At 40.9% G+C, this 21,825-nt stretch overlaps 1 protein-coding gene across 1 annotated transcript; it reads right to left on the bottom strand.

Annotated features, from left to right (window-relative positions):
- Positions 1-2,920: 2,920 nt before the first annotated feature.
- LOC308096631 (E3 ubiquitin-protein ligase TRIM39-like) lies at positions 2,921-4,318 on the bottom strand (the record flags this gene model as incomplete). Its single annotated transcript, XM_080444043.1, has 1 exon — positions 2,921-4,318. The coding sequence occupies one exon, from the start codon at positions 4,316-4,318 to the stop codon at positions 2,921-2,923; it is 1,398 nt and encodes a 465-aa protein (XP_080300169.1).
- Between the last annotated feature and the right edge of the window lie 17,507 nt (positions 4,319-21,825).

A 21,825-nucleotide genomic window follows, 5' to 3' on the forward strand; every position in this document is an offset into this window, starting at 1 on the left:
GGGACAGGCACCACATGACACACTTGCACACACACACACACCTTCACTGGTGTTACGCGGCACTTTGAACTTGTTCATGAGCCGACGCAGCTGCTCTCGGACCGTCACGGCTCGCAGGAGACCCTTGTAATTGAGGAAGTGTTCCTGACACCACTGGGAACTCTTCAGGTGCTGAAGACAACAGAGAGAGACATGGGTGCAAGGTTAGCCAATGGAATACAACCACTACAACGACTACTAACCACTGTGTTTCCTGCACTATCTGTACCGAGTGGACCTCTGACATAGAACTAGGGGCTGAGTGGTTAGTGAGCCCGCCTAGGGAGCCAGAGGCCCTGGTTGCCCCAGGTACGATTCCAGGCCAGGCCAGCAAATGTGTCGATGAAATGAAATTTGTCCCTGAGCAAGACTCTTAACCCCTAATTGCTCACAGGCCCTCATTGGAAACAAGACCGCAAGGACTTTCATGAACGGACCTGTTAAAGGAATTATCCTTATCCTAATTACTGCACATATAAACGGAGCAGCTACCTTTAAACACACTTAGGCTTTTTTGTATACTATACTATTTAAATAGTTTTAGGAAAAATGCTGCCAATTATCCCAAAAGTGACTGCAAAACATTGCTGCTATTTGTTTCAAAAAGCTAAAAAAGCCAAACATTATTCGCCAAAAACGCAGAAAGTTCCCCCCAGAATAGGCATGCTGGGGTTCAAGTGGTTAATGTGGTTAAAGATAAATGTATTGATATTCAGAGGCTTAGACAAAACTCACTTATTGTGTATTTTACCTAACACCTTGGTGGTTTCATAAAACATCTGTAACATTTTAAATATTGACCTCTGCTAACATATAAAATGTCATACTGTATGATGTCATAACATATAGATGTTATTTTATGCAGCTGATCTGAAATCACACAAAATGTGTGGCAGTTTATTTAAACTTTTATTGTTTATCTTTACAGATCTTTCATTAGAACTCATTCATATCTCAGAATTAGAGTGACAGGATATCAAAATGGTTCAATAAAACTATTTGACATTCATCCAAACTCGTTCAGCGATTCTATAATTTATGAGGACGCTTTGTAGAAATAGATTAGAATATAGTATAGTAGTTTATAATAAAATACATGCTAATCTTGCTTTGTGCACTCATTATCATGACACTGCAAAAAGAAAACACTAAATGTTGAAAATGTTATAATTCACCATTTATGAAACTATCTTTTTAAATACTAAATAATAATTACTCACCAGTGTTACTCAAATATTTCATACCAACACATCCTGCAGTAAGACTAGACTGGAATCACACATGCAGTCATGAATCATGAACATCCACTATTGTACTTCACTATAAAACAACCATGACTTAAGATCAGTTTTCGATAGTCAGACTTTAATTATGAATGCGGTCCCATTACACATCAGAAACACTGCGTCTCCCATCTCATTGAGTGACTATACAATAAACAGTGAACAGGCCATTTCAGTGAGCATGTAGACCATAGTACAGTTAAATCATCTCTACAGGATGGCTCTGTCATTTTAGTTGAGTGTCTTGTTTTCCTGTTCATTTCCATCCTTCTCCTTATCTATCCCTTTAAGTGTATTCATACATTTCACTCCAGTTATTTATTGATTCTTTACATTATTTTCTACAGCAGGACAGGATATCAGTATGTAAATCAGTCATTTTCATAAGTAGGATCAGTTTTTAACCACATGTTTGTGTTATTGTTCTGGGTATAATTACATGACAATAATGAAAAAAAGAAAATACAGAATTGGTACATTAGTCTGATACATTATACAGTAAAACTACAGATGAAACACAAATCAGAATATACATTAAATTATTATATGTTTCACTGTTGAACCAGGTGTGTAAAATGTATTTTTTCTCCAAATAGGTGTAGCCACCAGTTTGAAACACATTCATGGGTCTGGTGCCAATGTGGCCATAAATGAATGACAGTTTGTCCAAACATCAACAAACTAGATGGATATGTTTAATGAAGCCGTTGAAAAAAAAAAAAAAAATGTCCCCTTAAATTGAACAGTAGGGAGGATGGCATTGCTGAAGAAGGCCATGACCTGGCACAGATTTTACCATAAATGATTTTTAGGATATGTCCTTTTGCACACCTACAAACAAACAAGTGCGTCGGAGTATGAATGCTGAATATTGAAGAGAGAGGGAGTCCCGCACACCGTCTTCATTTATAAAGAGGTTTTTATTTAGGCTGCAACGTTTCGGCCGCTTGGACCTTCATCAGGCATAAAAGTAAATGATTGAAATGTCTGATTGTCATAAAATCTGTTAATTATCTTTAATACAGTTGTCAGAAACTGTCAAAGGACAAATTGCCGCTTTGCAGTTATATTTATAATTTTGAAAATGTAAATCTGAACCTAAAATATTATAATAATAACCATCAGTAACAAACAATCATTACCATCATTTTTAGCATTACTATTATTATTGATAATAGACCGGTGATAATAGGATTTATAATTATTGGTTATGGTTATTAACTAAAAACTGTAGATATTATTCATAACAACATAATCATCCCATCATATGAACATGTCAGAGACTAGTGTTACTTTAGACACTTGATTGTCATCCATAGACACAACACATCATATGGTCTCTGTCGGGTGGAAACCTCATACAGTATGTTCCAAAACTGTTACTTTTCAGGATTTAAATAAGCATAATTTTGTGATGCTTTTGTGTGACGCTGTAGAATGATCAAGTACAAGTAAGGCGTTCATTTACGATGAAAATGTGTTTAATATGGAGATAAGAGGTTTCTGCCCGACAGCGACGAAATAGACACTATACTACTGGTAATGTTCCTTTACTTGTTCCACTTTAAAGTACTTCTTACCATCCATCATCATCATGTCTAACTATCCAGAGTTACACTGACCTTCCCTGGTAACATCTTCAGAGAACCACCATGATCAGTGCAAATGCATGGAAAGAGTGTGTCAGTGAAAGTGTGTGTGAAGGTGTGTAGGTGTGTGTTAGTATCAGGATCAGAGAAGGACAGCTTTCCTCTGTTCCAGTCCAGCTGGACTCTGATCCTCTGGGGTTTCTGCTTCACTGAGAGATCAGTGAGTGACCCTGTTGAGGAGCGTGCTGTGTATTTACCTTTATCTAACCTTACTCTCCAGAATTGACCCGCTCTGTCTCCCTTCCTCTGAAAGGACTCTGCTAACACACCTACTTCCCAGTGTGTATTGTCTCCAACCTCAACATCCCAGCTGTGAGTCCCTGAGTTAAAGCCCTCAGAACCCAGGACTAAGGGATAGAGGTTAAACCTCTCTGGGTTGTCAGGAAGCTGCTGTTTCCCTCCAAGTCTCACACTGGTCAGATCATCAGACAGGATGAGGCCTGGATGGGCAGTGTTGGGATCCATAATGACAGGAGTGTAGGAGACAATGTCCTTCATCTTGTCCCAGACTCTGAAGGTCAGGTTGCTCAGGTGTTTGGTCACGTCTATCAGTGCTCCTGAGACCGGCTGTGGGTCCTGCAGTGTGAACTGGACTCTTTGCATTGTGGTCTTGTAGTTCTGCAGGAATGAGACGTGTTCAGCTCTCAGCTCCTCCTCTATGGCTCTGATTGTGTTTGAAATAGTTGATATGTCTCTGTTCAGACCCTCAGTCTTCTCCTTCATCATCTGACTCTTCTTCGACTCTTCCTCCCTCAGTGCAGTGATGCTGGCCTCCTCTTCCTCTTGTAGAAACTGATGCATCTTCTTAAACTGTTTCTTCATCTGCCTCTCTGTGTTCTGAGTCTGGACCTTAATGTGTTCTGCTGTTTGATCATAGTTCGTTTTAACTTTATTAAAGACCACCAGTTTCTCCTGTAAAGGCTTCAGTGATTTCTGGACTTCCTCCTTGTGATCCAGTGCAGCTTCATCGATGGGTCTGAATCTGTGGTCGGTGTGTTTTTTAGAATCTCGACACACAACACAGACTGGCTGTTGACATTCCAGACAGAACAGTTTGAGTTTCTCAGCATGCAGACTGCAGAGAACCTCAGACCCTGTTGAAGCTCTCTTATGTCTCTCCTGTATGAAGGCCTCACACACGTTCTTCAGAGCCAGGTTTCTGGGTGGATCCACTGAATGTCTCTCTTTACAAACTGGACATTGCTTTATTACATTCTCTCTCCACCATTCCTGCAGACAGGCTTTACAGAAGCTGTGGCTACAGGACAGGAGAACAGGATCTTTAAAGATGTCATGACACACAGGACAGGAGTAATCCTCTTCTGGAAGAGACGACGTGGAAGCCATTTTGTCTTTGAGTGAAGCTACAAACAGTCTCTGCTCAATACAGGAATTCAGTCAGTCGTAGTAACTCTCCCTCCTCTAGAATGTTGCCTGAAGTTTACTTTCACTGTGTATCGTGGTTCTTGTTAAAGTCCATTCAGCCTAACCTGAGTCAGCAGCAGGATTCAGTGGTCTGGGTCAGTATTCCCTCCTGTAGCTGTAGAAAGACCTCCTCACTGGAAGTTGTATTTGATCTGAAGGTGATTCTTATCGTCAGTCTCTCCGTGTGTGTGAGGATGATAGTACTGCAGTGTGAGGAGTAAGGTTAACAACCTCTCTGTTTCCTGTTTTATGTCAGGTGAGACTGGCAAGGGGCAGAGCCTTGACAACACCATAAAGTTGTTGCAAAGTTCAGTTATAATCACCTTTTCACCCACTGAGGGCGGAGGCAGCAATGCAAGTCACCTGCTGCTGCATGTCCTCTCAGCGTGAGCAGTTAGGGGTTCAGTGTCTTGTTCAATGACATTTTTAAAGTAGTGTCAGGAAGAGAGCTTTTCAGAGGATATCAAGACATGACACAGGAAGACAGGAGAGACACAGTCATGTGAAACGTCTTAAAGAGAGTTTGGAAGTCAACAGACAAAAAACAGGAGCTTTTAAGGGTTTGAGATTATGGCAGTGATGTAGTGTTGGCGGACATGGTGACATTAGTGGTAAACAACTGGCCCTCTAACAAAGGTTTCCGTACCGGAAACCATAGAAGAGACTTTAAAGAGAAGTTAAATATAGGCATCTACAAGTATATGCTGAAACACAAGAAGTGATCTCATACATGGAGATTCTGACCTCTGTCCCACTAGCTAATAATTGATTCAAGTTTCATCATGTGACTTCACATGACAGCACCAAACCTGGGGGGATTATATCTCCACCCTGGCCTTGGAACGCCTCAGGATCCCCCAGGAGGGAAGTGGCTAATGCTGCTCTGGAAAGGGAAGCTCTCTGCTGGAACTGTTACCCCCGTGACCCGATTCCGGATAAGCAGTTGAAGATGGATGGATGGATGGATGTCTGAAGAGAATGTCTGAGTCCAGCCTTAAACTTACTGTACCTGTGTGCAGTTATTGCACAACCAACCAAGTATTAAGGCATTAGTCCACATACCTTGATGAATGCTTCATACACGTTCAGCATGGTGAGATGATCTCCCTCAGCCACAGCAAACTTCCTGTGTTCTCTAGCCTGCAGAGGCAAACGTCAGACAGATGTGATTTATGTTTTATAAAGTACTTCTCTGTGACGATGTACACAGCAGTGATTCTCAACCTTTTTCTTTTCATTTCAAGGACCCCCCAGTTTGAATGATATGCATTTTTAGGCCAAGGACCCCCACTTAATACAATGCGTTATCTCTGGGACCAAAGGATTTTATCCCATTTCCAGCAATCCCATTTATAGCAATCATACAGTGCAATAATGAGGCTCTTACACCAGTGTGCTATCAATGCCCCAAGACAGAGTCAAGCAAAGGTGTCACGTGACAAAAAGGAACAGATCTACAAGCTAATAACGTATCACGGTGGAACGTGTTGTTAGTTTGTAGATCCATGTGTTAATTGTTTTGAAACAAATTAATTTAAGTCGACTCCAATTAATAGTAATTAATATTTACCATTTGAGTACTATACCTGTACTCCTCCATCCTTACTCAAATGTTTTATGTTTATAATGTAACAGTGAAACAGCCTTGAGTCCATATTTATAACATAATGCAATGTGTTTTATCAGTGACCTATGGAGTGGTGCATATCAGTTAAGATAAGATACTGTATACATTTATAGGCTCATTTAAAAGTTATTGACGTGGATTGTTTTATGTAATAAATCTTTTCATTGTAACCTCGTACAGAGTACACTATCTGTCTGTCATCATGATTTGTGTGCGTGGGAACTCATTTTAAACAAGCTTAGTGCTTAATGTCTACCAAATTCATGCAGTTTTAACATAATTCAGCACTATGTGTTTCAAGTTTCAATGTGTGGCCCAATGTGTGGTACATTGTAAAATCCTGAGTGTTTATTTAACTCCATTTGTACACTCTCCCCCAGACCCGATGATGAGAAACGGTGATGGTACAACGTATTGCTTTAGAAAAACCCCAGTTTCAACTCACAGCAGCTTTCTTCTGATTGGGCGGCACGACGAAGATGTTCTGAATCTGCATCATGGCGGCGATGGTGACGATCTCTTTGGAGCAGCCGAAGGTCCCAGACTCCAGGAGCATCTTGGCAAACATGGGGCTGAGAGGGAACTCTGCCATCCGCACGCCCATGGGGTCAGTCAGCCGGCCATACTGGTCCAGGCCTGCCAGTACACACACACACACACACACACACACACATGGATTAAAGCAAAAATTCAATCAGATTCAACAAATCAAAAAACCCTAGAGCATACAATGTAAGTCAATGAGAAGACCGTTTTCGATTGTAAATCTCTAATCAACAAAGCAACTATAATTGAAGATATTATATTTGGAATTACACCATGGCCAGATAACAACAGCCTAAACCTCTACCGACGTGTAAGGTTTGCTTTAACCCATTAAGGCCTGAGGTTCCGATTCTACAAAATGTCTTCTAAATCCTAACTGTTTTTTGTTACTGTGTCAGTGTTTCTCAATCTTTTTCATGTCAAGGACCCCAAAATGGATATGCATTTTGCCACGGACCCCCATCTCAAAATATTTTGTTCCAGGGACCCCCAAAAGCAAAGATTTGAGTTAGATTTTGAGTTAAAATGTTTGCTTTAAAAAAAGATATATTAAAAGATTTGCAAATTTTTTTCATGATTTCTCAAAAATAGCAGATCTACAAGAGCTTGTATATCTGCTGTATATCTGCTTGTATCTCTGCCACAGATGCTTCTCCCGGTCTGAAAGGGTTAAGGAGTCATTTCTTACCTCCTAGAGCGTAGAGCAGCTCCAGAGCCTGGACCATGGTCTGGGCAGGGGGAGGCTGTTCAATGACAACACAGGAGGTTATGTCAAGTCCAGCAATTTAATTACAAAGTTTAACATTTAAAAAAAACATAATGCCACATGCCTCTAAAACCACTTTATTTGAACCATATGATATAACCCCTAGTGTCATCTGGACAGAACCTTGAAATGGTAAAAAAAAGTTTGTTTTAGTAGGAGTTTTGTCCCCTCAGCCATTAGCTGCACTAAACAAGGATATTTTTTGTGTATACGGGGGACTGTTGTGTGCTATGTTGTTCTGTGCTACAGTATATGGTTGTGTGTTTTTCTGTTGGAACAGACTGTGAGGATGAATATCCCTGAGGGGCCAATAAAGACTATTATTATTATTATTAGTGCCCCTGTTCTGAACATTCTGTGATAACATTCTGTCAAAATAATAAAGTAGGTCAGAGTGGCTTATTTTCGGGCGAGAACAAGGGAGTCCATCCCCTTCTCAGTGGCCTGGGAGATGGACCGCTGAGGTGGAGCACCACACCTACCATCAGCTCCCAGTAGTTACCACACAACTTAACCCATTAAGACCTGAGAAGATTCTAGAAATATCTTCTAAATCCTAACAATCTTTTGAAAAGAAAAACAGTTTTTTTTTTCCTCGATTTTTCAAAAATAGCAGATCTACAAGCTCGTAGCGCGGCACTCGGTGCCGCGCTACGAGCTTGTATATCTGCTATTTTTGAATAGCCTAAGAAATCTAAAGTGACACAGATGCGTTCCAGGTCTTAATGGGTTAATAACAGCGCTAACATGAAGCTAGCATTGTAGCATCTAGCCAAAACAACGCAATAAAAGACACAAACTAGTCCACAAACTAGACAAAAACAATGGTCGTCTACAAAACGTGAGTTTCGACCCCTACTGCACTGTGCTCTATATTATTTGTAGTGTGTGTGTGTTTAGGGAATGGCTGGGTTCATTTTGTCACGGACCGTGGATCGACGGGTCGGGTATTGGTCGAAGTAATTAAGTACATTTACTCAAGTACTTCCACCAACGTGGGTCTTTTTTTGTAGAAAGAGGGCCCGAGGACTTTTTTCCCCTTATACTGCCAACGGGCGCCAATGGTACTACAGGCAACGTACACGTCGGCCTGACGGTGAATGTTGATTGCACGGAAGGAAATACTGGAGCCGCAGTTGACGGAGGGGGAGCCAAGCCCTGCCACTCATATGCGTATGAGTTAGCAGTGCCAAAGATTGCACCTAGAACCTTGTGGTCCAAAGGTGAGTTTTCTGCCGATGTGACGCATTGTGAGTTTGTATATCGGCTATTTTCAGTGAACATATAGGGTTTAAAGGGATTAGTTCACCCAAAAAAAATAATCTATCGATTAGTCACCCCATTATTTTTTTGGTTTTGTTGCATTTCTAAGCCAATAATTTGATGACCAGCGGACCGGTAGGGCAGCGGTTCCGGTAGGAGACACAAAGGAGACTCTTTGTGTCTCCTACTGGTCCGCTGGTCATCAAATTATTGGCTTAGGAATGCGACAAAAACTAAATAATATCCATGAATTCTCCATGGGGTGACTAATCGATAGGAAAAGTCATTTTGGGGGTGAACTATCCCTTTAAGTGGTTATTAAGGAAACATTTTCTCAGTGATTTCAGGAGCACCACTATACAGGTATAGCTAACAGACTGTGTCAATTTCACAGATTTAATTCCAGCAGTCCTCTCGGGGGGGGAGCCAGTCTAAGTTAATTAAAAAAGCAGAGATCAAATCACAGCCACCTCTCCCTCTCTCTCCCCTGTGTAAAACCCAGAGTCAGTTATACTCACAGAGAGGAAGCTGAATTGTCGATGCCCAGGGCCTTGAGCTGCAGGATGACGGGGGCCAGGTTGGTGCGCTGCATCTCTGGCACTGTGGTGGCGGGCAGTTTCTCAAAGTCTTCCTCTGATGACAGGTATAGGCAGAGAGAGAGAAGTTCAATTACATTTTATTATTGAGCCAAATCAGCCCAGTGGCCTTGTGGCAGAGTCCTGCAACGGGCCGGGTACCCATGGATACCCGATGGGCACCCGCGTTTAACGGGTGACAACGGGTGAAAAATATACTTTTATAAGGTGACGGGGAAGGGGACGGGCGGTACTGAACCAAACGCGGGTGGGTAACATTTTATTGTGAAATTGTTTCCGACTAAACAACGTCACTTGTGTAACTTAACACAGCACGCCGGTCAGCTGTCTTAACCAAGCCCCCAGAGTTGCTGAGAAACATTGAAGCTGCCACCCCAGTGGCCAAAGCTGGAACTGCAGGCGGGGAGAAATACATGCGCGAGCAAAACATACTGAGAGATATTTGTATATATAGATATAAATATGTAAACATATTATACATAAACACATATGCATTTACATATACATAGGCATCTCGAGTGTATTTAATAAATATCTCGCGTTCAATCCTTGACACACGGGCTGCCGTAGAACGCAAAAAGGACACTAGTGCGCATGCTCATAACTCTATGGGGGTACAAAATCAAACCAATAATTCTACTTCCGGCAGCTTTCCGGGTGCTTCAAAACGCCACTGAGCACATTCATTGAAATGATAGCTGGAGGCGGGGCAATCCGCCCTCTAGTTATATTATACCTCTATGGTCTTAACTCACAAAAAACACATTGAACATCCTGTTCAACCTTCAAATTAAAATCATCTGACAATGTAAACAATGACACGTGCGTATTGCGTGTATGCGCGTTCTCGCGCGTATATGGAAAGCTCGCTCCTCCGTTCTTCAATTGACGTGCAGATGCAATGAATCTGACCACTGAATGTACCGCTATTGTTGAAGGCTGCTATCTTGTGTTGAAAGCATTTTGACACACTTTTAAATTTAGCTCCATAAAGAACCTCTCACTCCGCTATACAGCTCCGAGATGTGGCCATGTTTCCCATTCAACCCGGAAAACCCCCCTACGTCCGCTGCCAGTACTGCTCCCGGTTTGGCTACAATGGGAAACATGGCCACAGGCTGACTAAATAAGCGATTTAAACGGGTAGTTTCGCTTCGGACCTAAAATATTATGCTCCGTTCCAAACTTTAAACATCCGTGCGGCTTGGAATCTACCATTAGTTTTGGGATACAACATATACAAAAGGGTAAACAGCGGAGCCTTGGCGGACGTTCACCCGATTCTGGAAGGTAACCACATAGAACCTCATCTCGGAGCTGTATAGCGGAGTGAGAGGTTCTTTATGGAGCTATTTTAAATTGAGTGACTGAAGGCTATTTACTGCATGTAATCACGGGTAACCGGGCGGACAACGGGTCCATTATTTGACGGGGCAGGGCGGGTCTGGTTTGTATTTTTTATATAGTCACACGGGTGACGGCCGGGTCGGTCTACAGATCTGATTATTGACGGGGGCGGGGTGGGGTGCGGGCTGTCAAAAGTGAGTGTCCACCCTGAGGACTGGGAGGTCGGGGTTCGATCCCCGGCCGGGTCATACCAAAGACTCTAACCAATGCCTCCTTCTCTACCCAATGCCCCCGTGCCTGGCACTCTGCATCAAGGGTTGGATTGGGAGCAAGTCCCTGTGACATACTAGCGTCATTCATGTACAGGGGGTGCACTTGTAAATACATTTTGATACCAATATTAATATATTATACCACAATATTGTACTTTTACTCAAGTACATTTTGAATTACAGACTTGTACTTTTAACCGAGTATTTTTACATTGCAGTATTGATACTTTTACTTTACTTTTTTTTTTTTAGGTAAAACATTTGAGTACTTTTTCCACCACCGTAAAATACGTAGTTTGCTCGTGAGTTGGCCTGCAAGCAACTTTTAAATGTTTACTTCCGACTAAAGTTGGACTAATGTGTTTTTTTGTGTGTTCATTTGCTCACCTGGGTCTGTGACATTAGATATGCTAAATCCTTGGGACATAAATATGTCTCTTTTGGTGCTCGAGATAAAAAGTTTGGGAGCCACTGCCTATGGGGTTTGGAACGTGTGACAAGGCTAACTGTAGACAACCTACGCATTGTGCAGTTCCCCACCCCACCGGCACAAGCACTGTCGCGCGCACACGCACGTCAGAGCTTCTCCAAACCGAGTTTTGAGCGGCATAGGCCCGCGGCAAAAATATCATAAATAAATAATTGTCATAAAATCAAGACATTATAATACTGTACATATAATATAAATATAATATATTTGTATTTACTCCACAGTGCCCTACAGATTTGGTTAATGGTAAGTTCAGATCCTCCAGATCTGTAGAGGGCACTGTGAAGTAAATACAAATAATTTCCGTCTCGCTGACATATTTTATTTTCTGCCCAAAAAGTGTATTTTACAGAGTGTGTGGGGTGCTGAGAGGCTTCCCACCTCCGAGAATAGACTTTCAACAACACAAAACAGCCTTTGTTTCGGTGAGTAGTGAAATGGTTTTGTTTATTTTCACTACTGTTGGAGCCCTCTCAGGGCAGTGGAATTCCTTGTACAAGCGCAGAGCCCAGGGTCTTCCAGGGCGTTAGAGAGAACTCACTAACGCTCTGGATCAGGGCTAGTCTGGACCAGACCTGTTCAGTGGGAGGACGGGTGGCTTTTAGCGAAAATATTAAGTATAGAATCAAATAAAAAACCAACATCACTGACTTCATGATTAAGATAAATGGAAATATAACTTAAAGAAAACAAAAAAAAATCTGAAACTTTTTTAAAAAGTTTTCAAATAATTGTAGTGGAGTAAAAAGTACAATATTTGCCTCTGAGATGTAGTGGAGTAGAAGTAAAAGTATTGAAAATTGGAAATACTCCAGTAAAGTACAGTACTTGAGTACATGTACTTAGTTACTTTCCATCACTGGTCCTATCAGACAGTATAGTAGCCTACTGTACTACTAGAAGGCCTACTGTCCCTATGGCAAGGTTCTCACACTTTTTCAAGCCAGGCAAGGACCCCAAAAATGTACATGTATTTGGCCTCGGACCCCCATCTGAAAAGGTTTTGTGCCAGGGACCCCCAGAAAAGATTTCTGTAAAAAAAAGAAAAATCCAAATTATTCAAAATCTTCCAAACACTTTCAAGATTTAATCTAAAATGTTCAAAAATAGCAGATGTACAAGCTTGTAGATCTGCTATTTTTGAATAGCCAATGGATAAAGTGATTAAAATGATTGAGATTCTATATTAACTACATTTGCTGGGGACCACTGTTAAAGGAGAATTTTGGACTAAAGTTTTATTACCTTTTCTATGATGTTATGATATCTTAGGTTAGATCACATATTTTAATAGCTTTTTTTTTTTTTTTTTTTTTTTTGATCTGATGTTCATAGTGAAGAACACTATGCAACCAAAAAAAAAAAACCTAAGTCTCGCTAGATGAGATTGAAATCTCGAGATTTCAATCTCTGTTTTTTTATTTATTTATTTATTTTTTTGGACAGTGTTCTGTCACTATGAACGTCAGATCTCTCACACAAAAAAAAAAAAAGCTATTAAAATATGTGATCTAACCTAAGGCCTATCCGCGCACATTTTAAGCTGTAGCGGACCAGGGGTGGAGTTATGAAAATCTTCTACTGTACCATTCATCCTAAGATATCATAACATCATAGAAAAGGTAATAAAACTTTAGTCCAAAATTCTCCTTTAAGACCCTCCACTGGAGGAAATAGTCCTTTCTTGTTTACCACAGTATTAATGTCTATTTTATTTTGAATTTGAACATAATAATAATGATCGCATTGTATTTTTATTAGTGTGTAGTAGACGATGTCCATGTTTCAAGCTCACAATGGTTTAAAAGAACTATTTCTCTCAAACTCAAAAGGATGATGTGTGGGAACTCTTAAAACATTCCAAGTTCCAATTTGAGTTAAAAGGTTAGGTATAATATAGCCTATTATTACAAGCTAGATTTATATGTACATGTACACATAGGCCATTGCATTAAATAAGTCCTAAAATAAATCTAGAGAGACACACACACACACACACACACACACACCAGAGATGTCCACGAGTCTCTGAGCTCGAGTCCGAGTCAAGTCTCAAGTCTTTGAGGCTCGAGTCGAGTCAAGTCTCAAGTCTTTGAGGCTCGAGTCGAGTCAAGTCTCAAGTCTTTGAGGGTTGAGTCGAGTCGAGTCCGAGTCAAGTCTTAAGTCTTTGAGGCTCGAGTCGAGTCAAGTCTCAAGTCTTTGAGGCTCGAGTCGAGTCAAGTCTCAAGTCTTTGAGGGTCGAGTCCTCGAGTCTTTGAGGGTCGCGTCCAAGTCAAGGCTCAAGTCTTTTCGAGTCTCAAAACTTAAAAAAAAAAAAAAAAAAAAAAAAAATTGGGGGGGGGGGGGGGGGATTCTATTCTTAATTTATTTAATTGTGTATTTATATGATGTAGCCTAAGGCTGAAATACAGTTATTATGGTCCACAAACCCAACCCGAAATGAGAAATGCACAGAATGAATGTTTATCAAAATAGTAGGATACATTCATTTAGGCTCCTTTGCGTCTTATAGCACAGCTCAACTGCAGTAAGCACAGGCTCACACACAGCCTGACCAAGGCAACTGCTGCTAGTTAGTAGTCTACATATGTTTAATTAAGGAAGATTGACTTGTCAATGTGTTTGGGTATACAATACATCTATTGCGCACTGGCTGCTGTGCCCTCTCGTCAGCCGCGTAACGAGAGCGCACTACAACCATGGCATGGAGGCATGGACATCCCCGAACGACCCCCGGCCGGGCCGGTGACAAAGATTAAGACGAGACCAGATCAAGTTGAGACCGCGTCTACTGTTGTCCTAGTAACAGCAGATGTTGTCCACGGTGAAAGAACACGTAGCTGTCCTCGTCAATGCCTGTTGTTTTTTGTTTTCATATCACAATGTCAAAACATACCGATCTGATTCTTGTTTGGATGAAGAAACGTCAGACAGACGAACACTCACGTTGCGTTGGGCGCTGGCTCTCCGTTGGTTTTGTTGTTGTTGAGAAACAGGAAGACTCTTTCCTGTGTCAGTCTCTCTAACAATAGATTTAAACGTTTTATAAATGCTACTATTCGCCATTGGAGTCATTGTGTGTAAGGTACAATATCTATTCAGCCCATTTAAAGCGTGGAAATAAACGCATCAATGAATACATAAATAAATAAATAATTGTTTATCCCCTCGGGGATTCGAACCACTCCCAATGTCAGCATAAATTCACCAGACAGGTGCTTACACCAGTGAGCCATTCTTCTCACAACAATTGCGTACCGTTAACAACTCATAGAGTATACAACCAGCCATTAAAAAAACAAAACAGACATGGTCGCCAGATCAACTTGAGACCTCAAGTCACCACACTGATTTTATTTTACTGGTCTCTAACACACGGCTGTTTAGTACAGATTTGTTTCTCAAATATCTCACCATGATCATCTATTATTCATTATGTTATAGGCTACTTAGAAATAGTAAATATGACGCATGATAGGTTAGATAAACTGTTCGTTTATGATCAATGGTAGGCCTAATGATCAATGGTTATTTATATTGACCAGATCTGTAGAGGGCGCAGGTGAGTAATTTAATACTCACCTGCAATACATATTTTATTTTCTGCACAAAAAGTGTATTATACGGAGAAGGTGGTGTGCTGAGATGTAACCCACCGTGGAGAATAGTTTTTCAGCAACACAAAACAGCCTTTGTTTCGATGAGTAGCAAAATCGTTTTCTTTAGTTTTACTACAGTTGGAGACCTCGCACGGTAGTGGAATTTGCAGTCAATGGGAGGAGCACCGCTCCTAACGGAGACCAGAGCTCTAAATGGACATGCCTTGAAATGCCATTTTCTGTGCAGCGACTGCAACTGTATCTTAAACATACTATTTCCAGGTGATTAGATTACATAAACATTAGCTTCAATAATTTGTAGGACATTTAAAATTGACTGGTCAATAATCACGTCACTGTAATGTGGGGTTTCAGACACTTTTGGCCATATTTTCTCTATAATTGGTCATGTTATAAACAGTTTATCTAACCTATATCATGCGTCATATTTACTATTTCTAAGTAGCCTATAACATAATGAATAATAGATGATCATGGTGAGATATTTTAGAAACAAATCTGTAGTAAACAGCCGTGTTGGAGACCAGTAAAATAAAATCAGTGTGGTGACTGAGGTCTCAAGTTAATCTGTGACCATGTCTGTTTTGTTTTTTAATGGCTGGTTGTATACTCTATGATTTGTTTATGGTACCTATTTGTTGTGAAAAGAATGGCGCACCGGAGTAAGCGCCTCTCTGGTGTATTTATGCTGACATTGGGAAGAGTTCGAATCCCAGGAGGGAATGAACATTTATTTATATATTTATTAATTCATTGATGCGTTTATTTGCACGCTTTGAATGGGCTGAATAGTGATTGTACCTTACACATGTTGACTCCGACTCCAATGGCAAATAGTTGCATTTATAAAACGTGTAAATCTATTGTTAGAGAGACTGACACAGGAAGTGGTTGTCTTCCTTTTCCTCAACAACAACAACAAAACCAACGGAGAGCCGTCCACAACGCAACGTGAGTGTTCGTCTGTCTGGCGTTTCTTCACCCAAACAAGAATCAGATCGGTATGTTTTGACATTGTGATATGAAAAAAAAACGGCATTGACGAGGACAGCTACGTGTTTTTTTCACCGGGGACAACATCTGCTGTTACTAGGACGACAGTAGACGCGGTCTCAACTTGATCTGGTCTCCTTACAATTTGAAACACCGGACGGTACAGACTACAGAGTCACATACAGTAGCAAATAAGTTTCAGGAAAGGCACTATGTGTATGTACTCACGTTGGCTGTTATAACTTATTGTTAACGTTCCATTTCCACCATTCTAATCCAGGAAGCTCTCCATATAGTTCCCTTGGCACAAGTTGGCAGCAACAAAGTTATGTCCAAGTAGCAGGGTCCCCCGTCCCCGATCGCAAAGATTAACATTAACTTTTTCATCATCATCCGTCTTTGTGGAATGGTCCAAACCCAGCCACACTTGCTTGGCAGCTGATGATTTATAATACGAACTGAACATAATAACTTTAACAGAAGTCAGCAGCTTACACACATCGTGCCGGTATCAACAAAGAGCAAACTGATTTACGGCAGTAACGTAAAACGTATCCTCCACGTAACGGTAAGGTTACTCGTAGAAAATAATACGTTTTACGTCACTGTCGTAAACCTTTACTGTTAATTTATCGTTTTTAATAATTTAAACATACAGTATGTACTATGTCATCATTGATTGATATTTTGATACATCATAACTTTAAACAGGCTATGCTATAGCAATGCAATATGAAATAACACACAATTAAACCTTGTTTAAAAGTAAACATCTTTATTCCAAATAAAGCTTTTGTTTCTTTTTCCTTCCTTCTTTTTTTCATTCAGATTTTTTTGTTTCTGAAATGTAAACTAATTGCAGTGCAGTGCATGCATGGCTGGTGTGCAAAACAAACTGATGACAGATTTGCCAAGAAATCATATTAACAACAATAAAATAATACAATTACAGTAAAACACCCACAATAAGGTCAGACCTCTTAAGACTTACTCTTTTTTGGAACATAGTGGGTACTTATCAAACACACTGGAGCTGCTTATTATCAAACACACTGGAGCTTCTTATTATCAAACACACTGGAGCTGCTTATTATCAAACACACTGGAGCTGCTTATGATCAAACACACTGGAGCTGCTTATTATCAAATACACTGGAGCTGCTTATTATCAAACACACTGGAGCTGCTTATGATCAAACACACTGGAGCTGCTTATTATCAAACACACTGGAGCTGCTTATTATCAAACACACTGGAGCTGCATAAAAATAAAACAACAGTCAACTTTGACTGCTTGACACTGTCCTTGCACTAACCCATGCTCTGTGAAACCAAATGTAAAGCCTCCAATAATGTGTCCTAGGCTCTCTCAGTGTGGTCTTGAAAGACCTTGAAATGTTTTATGCAACATTGATTCTGGTTACCAATAAAATAATAAAATGACAGTAAAAACACCCACAACAAGGTCAGACCTTCTCTTACTCTTCTTTGAATCACAAAACATAAATTTTTGGAACATAGTGGGTACATAAAAATAAAACAACAGTCAGCTTTGACTGCTTGACACTGTCCTTGGCTTGCACTAACCCATGCTCTGTGAAACAAAATATAAAGCCTCCAATAAGGTGTCCTAGGCTCTCTCAGTGTGGTCTTGAAAGACCTTGAAATGTTTTATGCAACATTCTGGTTACATTTCAAAAAGATCAAGCTTGTCAGGTTTGTTGCACTAAGCCTGGCTCTGTGCGGGCGCATTATAATACCTCCGTGACTAAATACCCTCTCCACTGGTGCACTGGTAGCAGGGACACTAAGCACTCTCATTGCTACACTATATATTCTGGGGAAGACCTTTGCATGCCTATTCCAGAAATCCAGACAGTCCATTTCTGCTTCCTCAGAGGACTCTGAGTCCTGGATGTAGCGCTTGAGCTCAGCCTTCACAGAGGGAGGAGACAGGGGAGTGGACGTCCAAAAAAATACATAAAATAAAGATTGTCCACGAGTCTTTGAGGCTCGAGTCGAGTCAAGTCTGAAGTCTTTGAGGCTCGAGTCGAGTCAAGTCTCAAGTCTTTGAGGGGCGAGTCAGAGTCGAGTCGAGAGTCTCATTATTGGCTACTCGAGTGCGACTCGAGTCCGAGTCCCTAACTCGAGTCCCCATCTCTGACACACACACACACACACACACACACACACACACACACACACACACACACACACACACACACACACACACACACACACACACACACACACACACACACACACACACACACACACACAGAGTATACATACTGTTAAGTATCATTGAAGTGGACAGCTGCACTGGTAAGTGGATCCTCAGCCAGCTTGAGTTAGCTACAAGCAAGTTCGATGGCAGGTGTCTAAATCACTACACCACCTTCATTAACATTTCACATTCATTTTAATAACATGGGACATATAAACCTACTTTTGTCAACGACACAACAACCCTACTCCTACCATAATCATCATTACATAAACTGATAGCTACTATTACTCTGCGCATATATTATCATATGCCTAAGAACACGTGGTGTGTGTGTGTGTGTGTGTGTGTGTGTGTGTGTGTGTGTGTGTGTGTGTGTGTGTACATGGAACCATCATCATAGACCAGGGGTCCTCAACATTTTTCAGGCCAAGGACCACTTAGCTGAGAGAGATGAAGCAGGGACCCCGACTACATATTGTATACAATTGTGTTGCGGGACTAATCTTTTTCATACTCAGCTTCATAGACTATCATCAGTGTCGTCTGTAAATGCATGTTTTGTTTTGTTATGTTTATTTTAGACATTTACCAACTTAAGCATTCAATGCTTAGTAAACTTGACCTTTGGCTCTGTACTTGGTCTGCTCTTGTTTCCCTCTACACCAAACGTCTTTGCCAAAAAGAGCCGATCTACAAGCTCACATGTGAGCTTGTAGATCGGCTATTTTTGGCTAAAGTTCTCCTCAGAATAGGGATGCTATAGGGTTCAAGTGGTTAATGTAAAATAAAATATATTATATCACACAAAGATTTGGCTGGCCCCATGTAGTAACTCTGAGGAGCCCCCTAGGGGTCCTAGACCCCCTGTTGAAGACCCCTGGCATAGACAGAAGTACAGACATTTCTAATGATAGAGCTTTAGCAGTGAAAATACAAAGTATAAAACTCCTCCAAATAGTCATCATAATACAGAGGAGTAAATTCCCATTCATGATTAAACACTGCCACCTTCTGGTAAAAAATAACACACTACAGGACTTAAGGAGTGAGTAGTTTTCACTGCACTGTCTGGCAGACAATAATAAACATGGGTGTATTCAATGTAATAAAGCCAGTGGTTCTCAAACGTTTTCATGTCAAGGACCCCCAAATTAACATGTATTTTGGCTGCGGCGCACCCCATTTTGAAAAGATTTTGTGCCAGGGACTCCCAGAAGAGAAGATTTAAAAACAAAATTCTATATTCCATTTCTTTCATAAACAGCCGATCTATACCAGCTAAAACTTTGAAATGTTGATGCTATATTAACTTATTTAGCCGAGGGAACCCCTGGAACACCTTCAAGGAACCATGGGGGTTCCCGAATCCCCCACCCCACTTTGAGAACCACTGTAAATAAAGACTATAGGGTCAGTTATTTCAGTGCACGACCATAAGGCTTTATTTGAAGATGTGTGTTTTAGAGATGTCAAGGATTACAGATCTCTTTCCTCGGTGGTTGAGTTAACTACAGTTCTACAGATTGCAACAGAGTGTCGTCTGCATACAGATTCAGGAGTAATCAGCACAAATGAGTAAACAATCATTTTTTTTGCGGCTACATGTTTGGCTACGTCATAGTTTTTTTTTTTAAGCTACAAGGTGATCTTAAAGTGTACCTTAAGAGTACCATTTTAACATGCAAGAGTACTTCACTTATAGACTCGACTAATTGGATTGCACTTATTTTTGATGGCGTTAATTTCTCCAGAGTTTCATTACCGCATTTCACTGATCTGAAGTTAACCTACTGTTATGGAAAACCATGCAGACATAAGTCAATAAAGTTCAGGACAAGTAACCTTTACCGATATGAAAGCAGGTCCTAAAATATGGATCAAAATGACACCCTTGGTTCAATTGCTCCACTGAGACTTTCTGAAGTTTTCGGAGCCAAATACTTGTCCAGATTAACACAATTTACTAAGTATACAAATAAAGGCAAAAGCAGGAATGTAAAATGCATGTTGTCGTCATGGAATGGAAGGGGTTGACTCTAAACGGTTGCCCGACTGCCCCGTGGCAAGTAAATAAAACGTTCGGGTTTGCGTTCAGATTGCCCGACGGGCAAGTGCATTCCGTCTTCATTAAATATTACTGGCTATTCATGAAGAACAATGCTACCTTTTACAACTAGCAGTTGCACTCATTCTGGTATTTCAAAGTGACTGTCGCCAGTCGGCAGTTATCGATCGGATTTAACATTAATTAGTTCTACAAGCTATCATTTCATAATGGACAATGTACTTTTCGGGCAAGTGGGTATGACCTTTGGGGCAAGTAGAACATGACCTGTACTTGCCCGACGGGCAAGTGCCTCCGAGACCTTAGTGTAAACCCCTCGTAATACCAAATATCAAGCGATTATGGCAGTATTAATTAATGAAATGTGCATGCCAATGTGATGCAAGAACCACTGCCATGATTGGCCAAACAGACATGGCTTAAAAACATGAGCACTACTGTTTCATTGTTGCTTCACATCATCATAGGAACAAAATGGCACTTGATTTTTTTTTAGTTTTTTTGATTGCACTGCTTTGTATTTGCGCGGTTTATTTGCACATTCCATATGAACATGAAATGTGAAATATCATGGCTAATAGAAAAAATTTGGCACCAAGAGGTAGAAAGGCCACTGCGTTTCGAACTAGTCAGAAGTTAAGTGGCAAGAAAGAGTTATCGGACAAACTGTCCCAAGTCCTTTTTTCACAGTTTCACATCAGCTGTACAATCTTCGAGGTCAAACAAAGAAAACCGCATTACACAGTTTCCACTGCAGCAAAAGTCCTGAAAATGTCTTAAATCTCGGGGGGCCAGAAATGAAAAGGATGAGATCTGATTCGAAGCTTCGTTTCTGTATCCAACAGGTTGATATCGCAAACCAATTAATAAACATAAAGGCACCCAGGCGTTTGGGGTAAAGCAAACTTTAAAACCGAAAGATAAACCACGTTAAGTCCCTCAAAATATAACATCTTCACTTTCCACTTTGTCTTTAGTTTATTTTCCGAGTTCTGCTGCTGCCAACTGGAATAACAACAAAAATACTACAGCGTTAAAAAAATAAAAATGGAAGCTGAGAACCAGAGGAGGGCTGTGACAGGACAGTCATTCCCTGGATCTCAGCCTTGCTCTGATATGTACACAGGTGGAGGGTCACTACTGTACGGCCAATGCTAGGAATGGACACCAGTGGGGAACATTCTGAACCGATCGCCATTTAAGCCCGATTTAGACAGGGCAGCGCATCGTGTCTCGACACCGAAAGATAGCCGATCTACATGAGTATTCTGTTCATTCAAGTGTAATGTGCAAACAATCGTTACTATCTGACCATTTATTCCAGGTCTTAGCCTGGTAAACCATAGCCTGGCATGGCAAACCATCCCGGTCGCGTGAATTCACATTATCATTGTCTTCTGCAGAGGGGTGGGCGTTTTTCAGAAACCAAAAAGTGGAAGAGCCAATCAACGTCTGCGCTCAGGGCCCTGTGATTGACAGACACTGAATGGCCCCTCAACTTCTCCACACGTCCCAAATAATCACCCGTCTCTCATTGAGTCTTTGTCTCTCCTACCGGAACCCACAGCTCGTCATCAAATTATTGGCTTAGGAATGCGACAAAAACGAAAAAAT

This window comes from Gymnoscopelus braueri (genome assembly GCF_963280865.1).
Source record: "Gymnoscopelus braueri genome assembly, chromosome: 12".
In the NCBI taxonomy this organism is placed as follows: Eukaryota; Metazoa; Chordata; class Actinopteri; order Myctophiformes; family Myctophidae; genus Gymnoscopelus; species Gymnoscopelus braueri.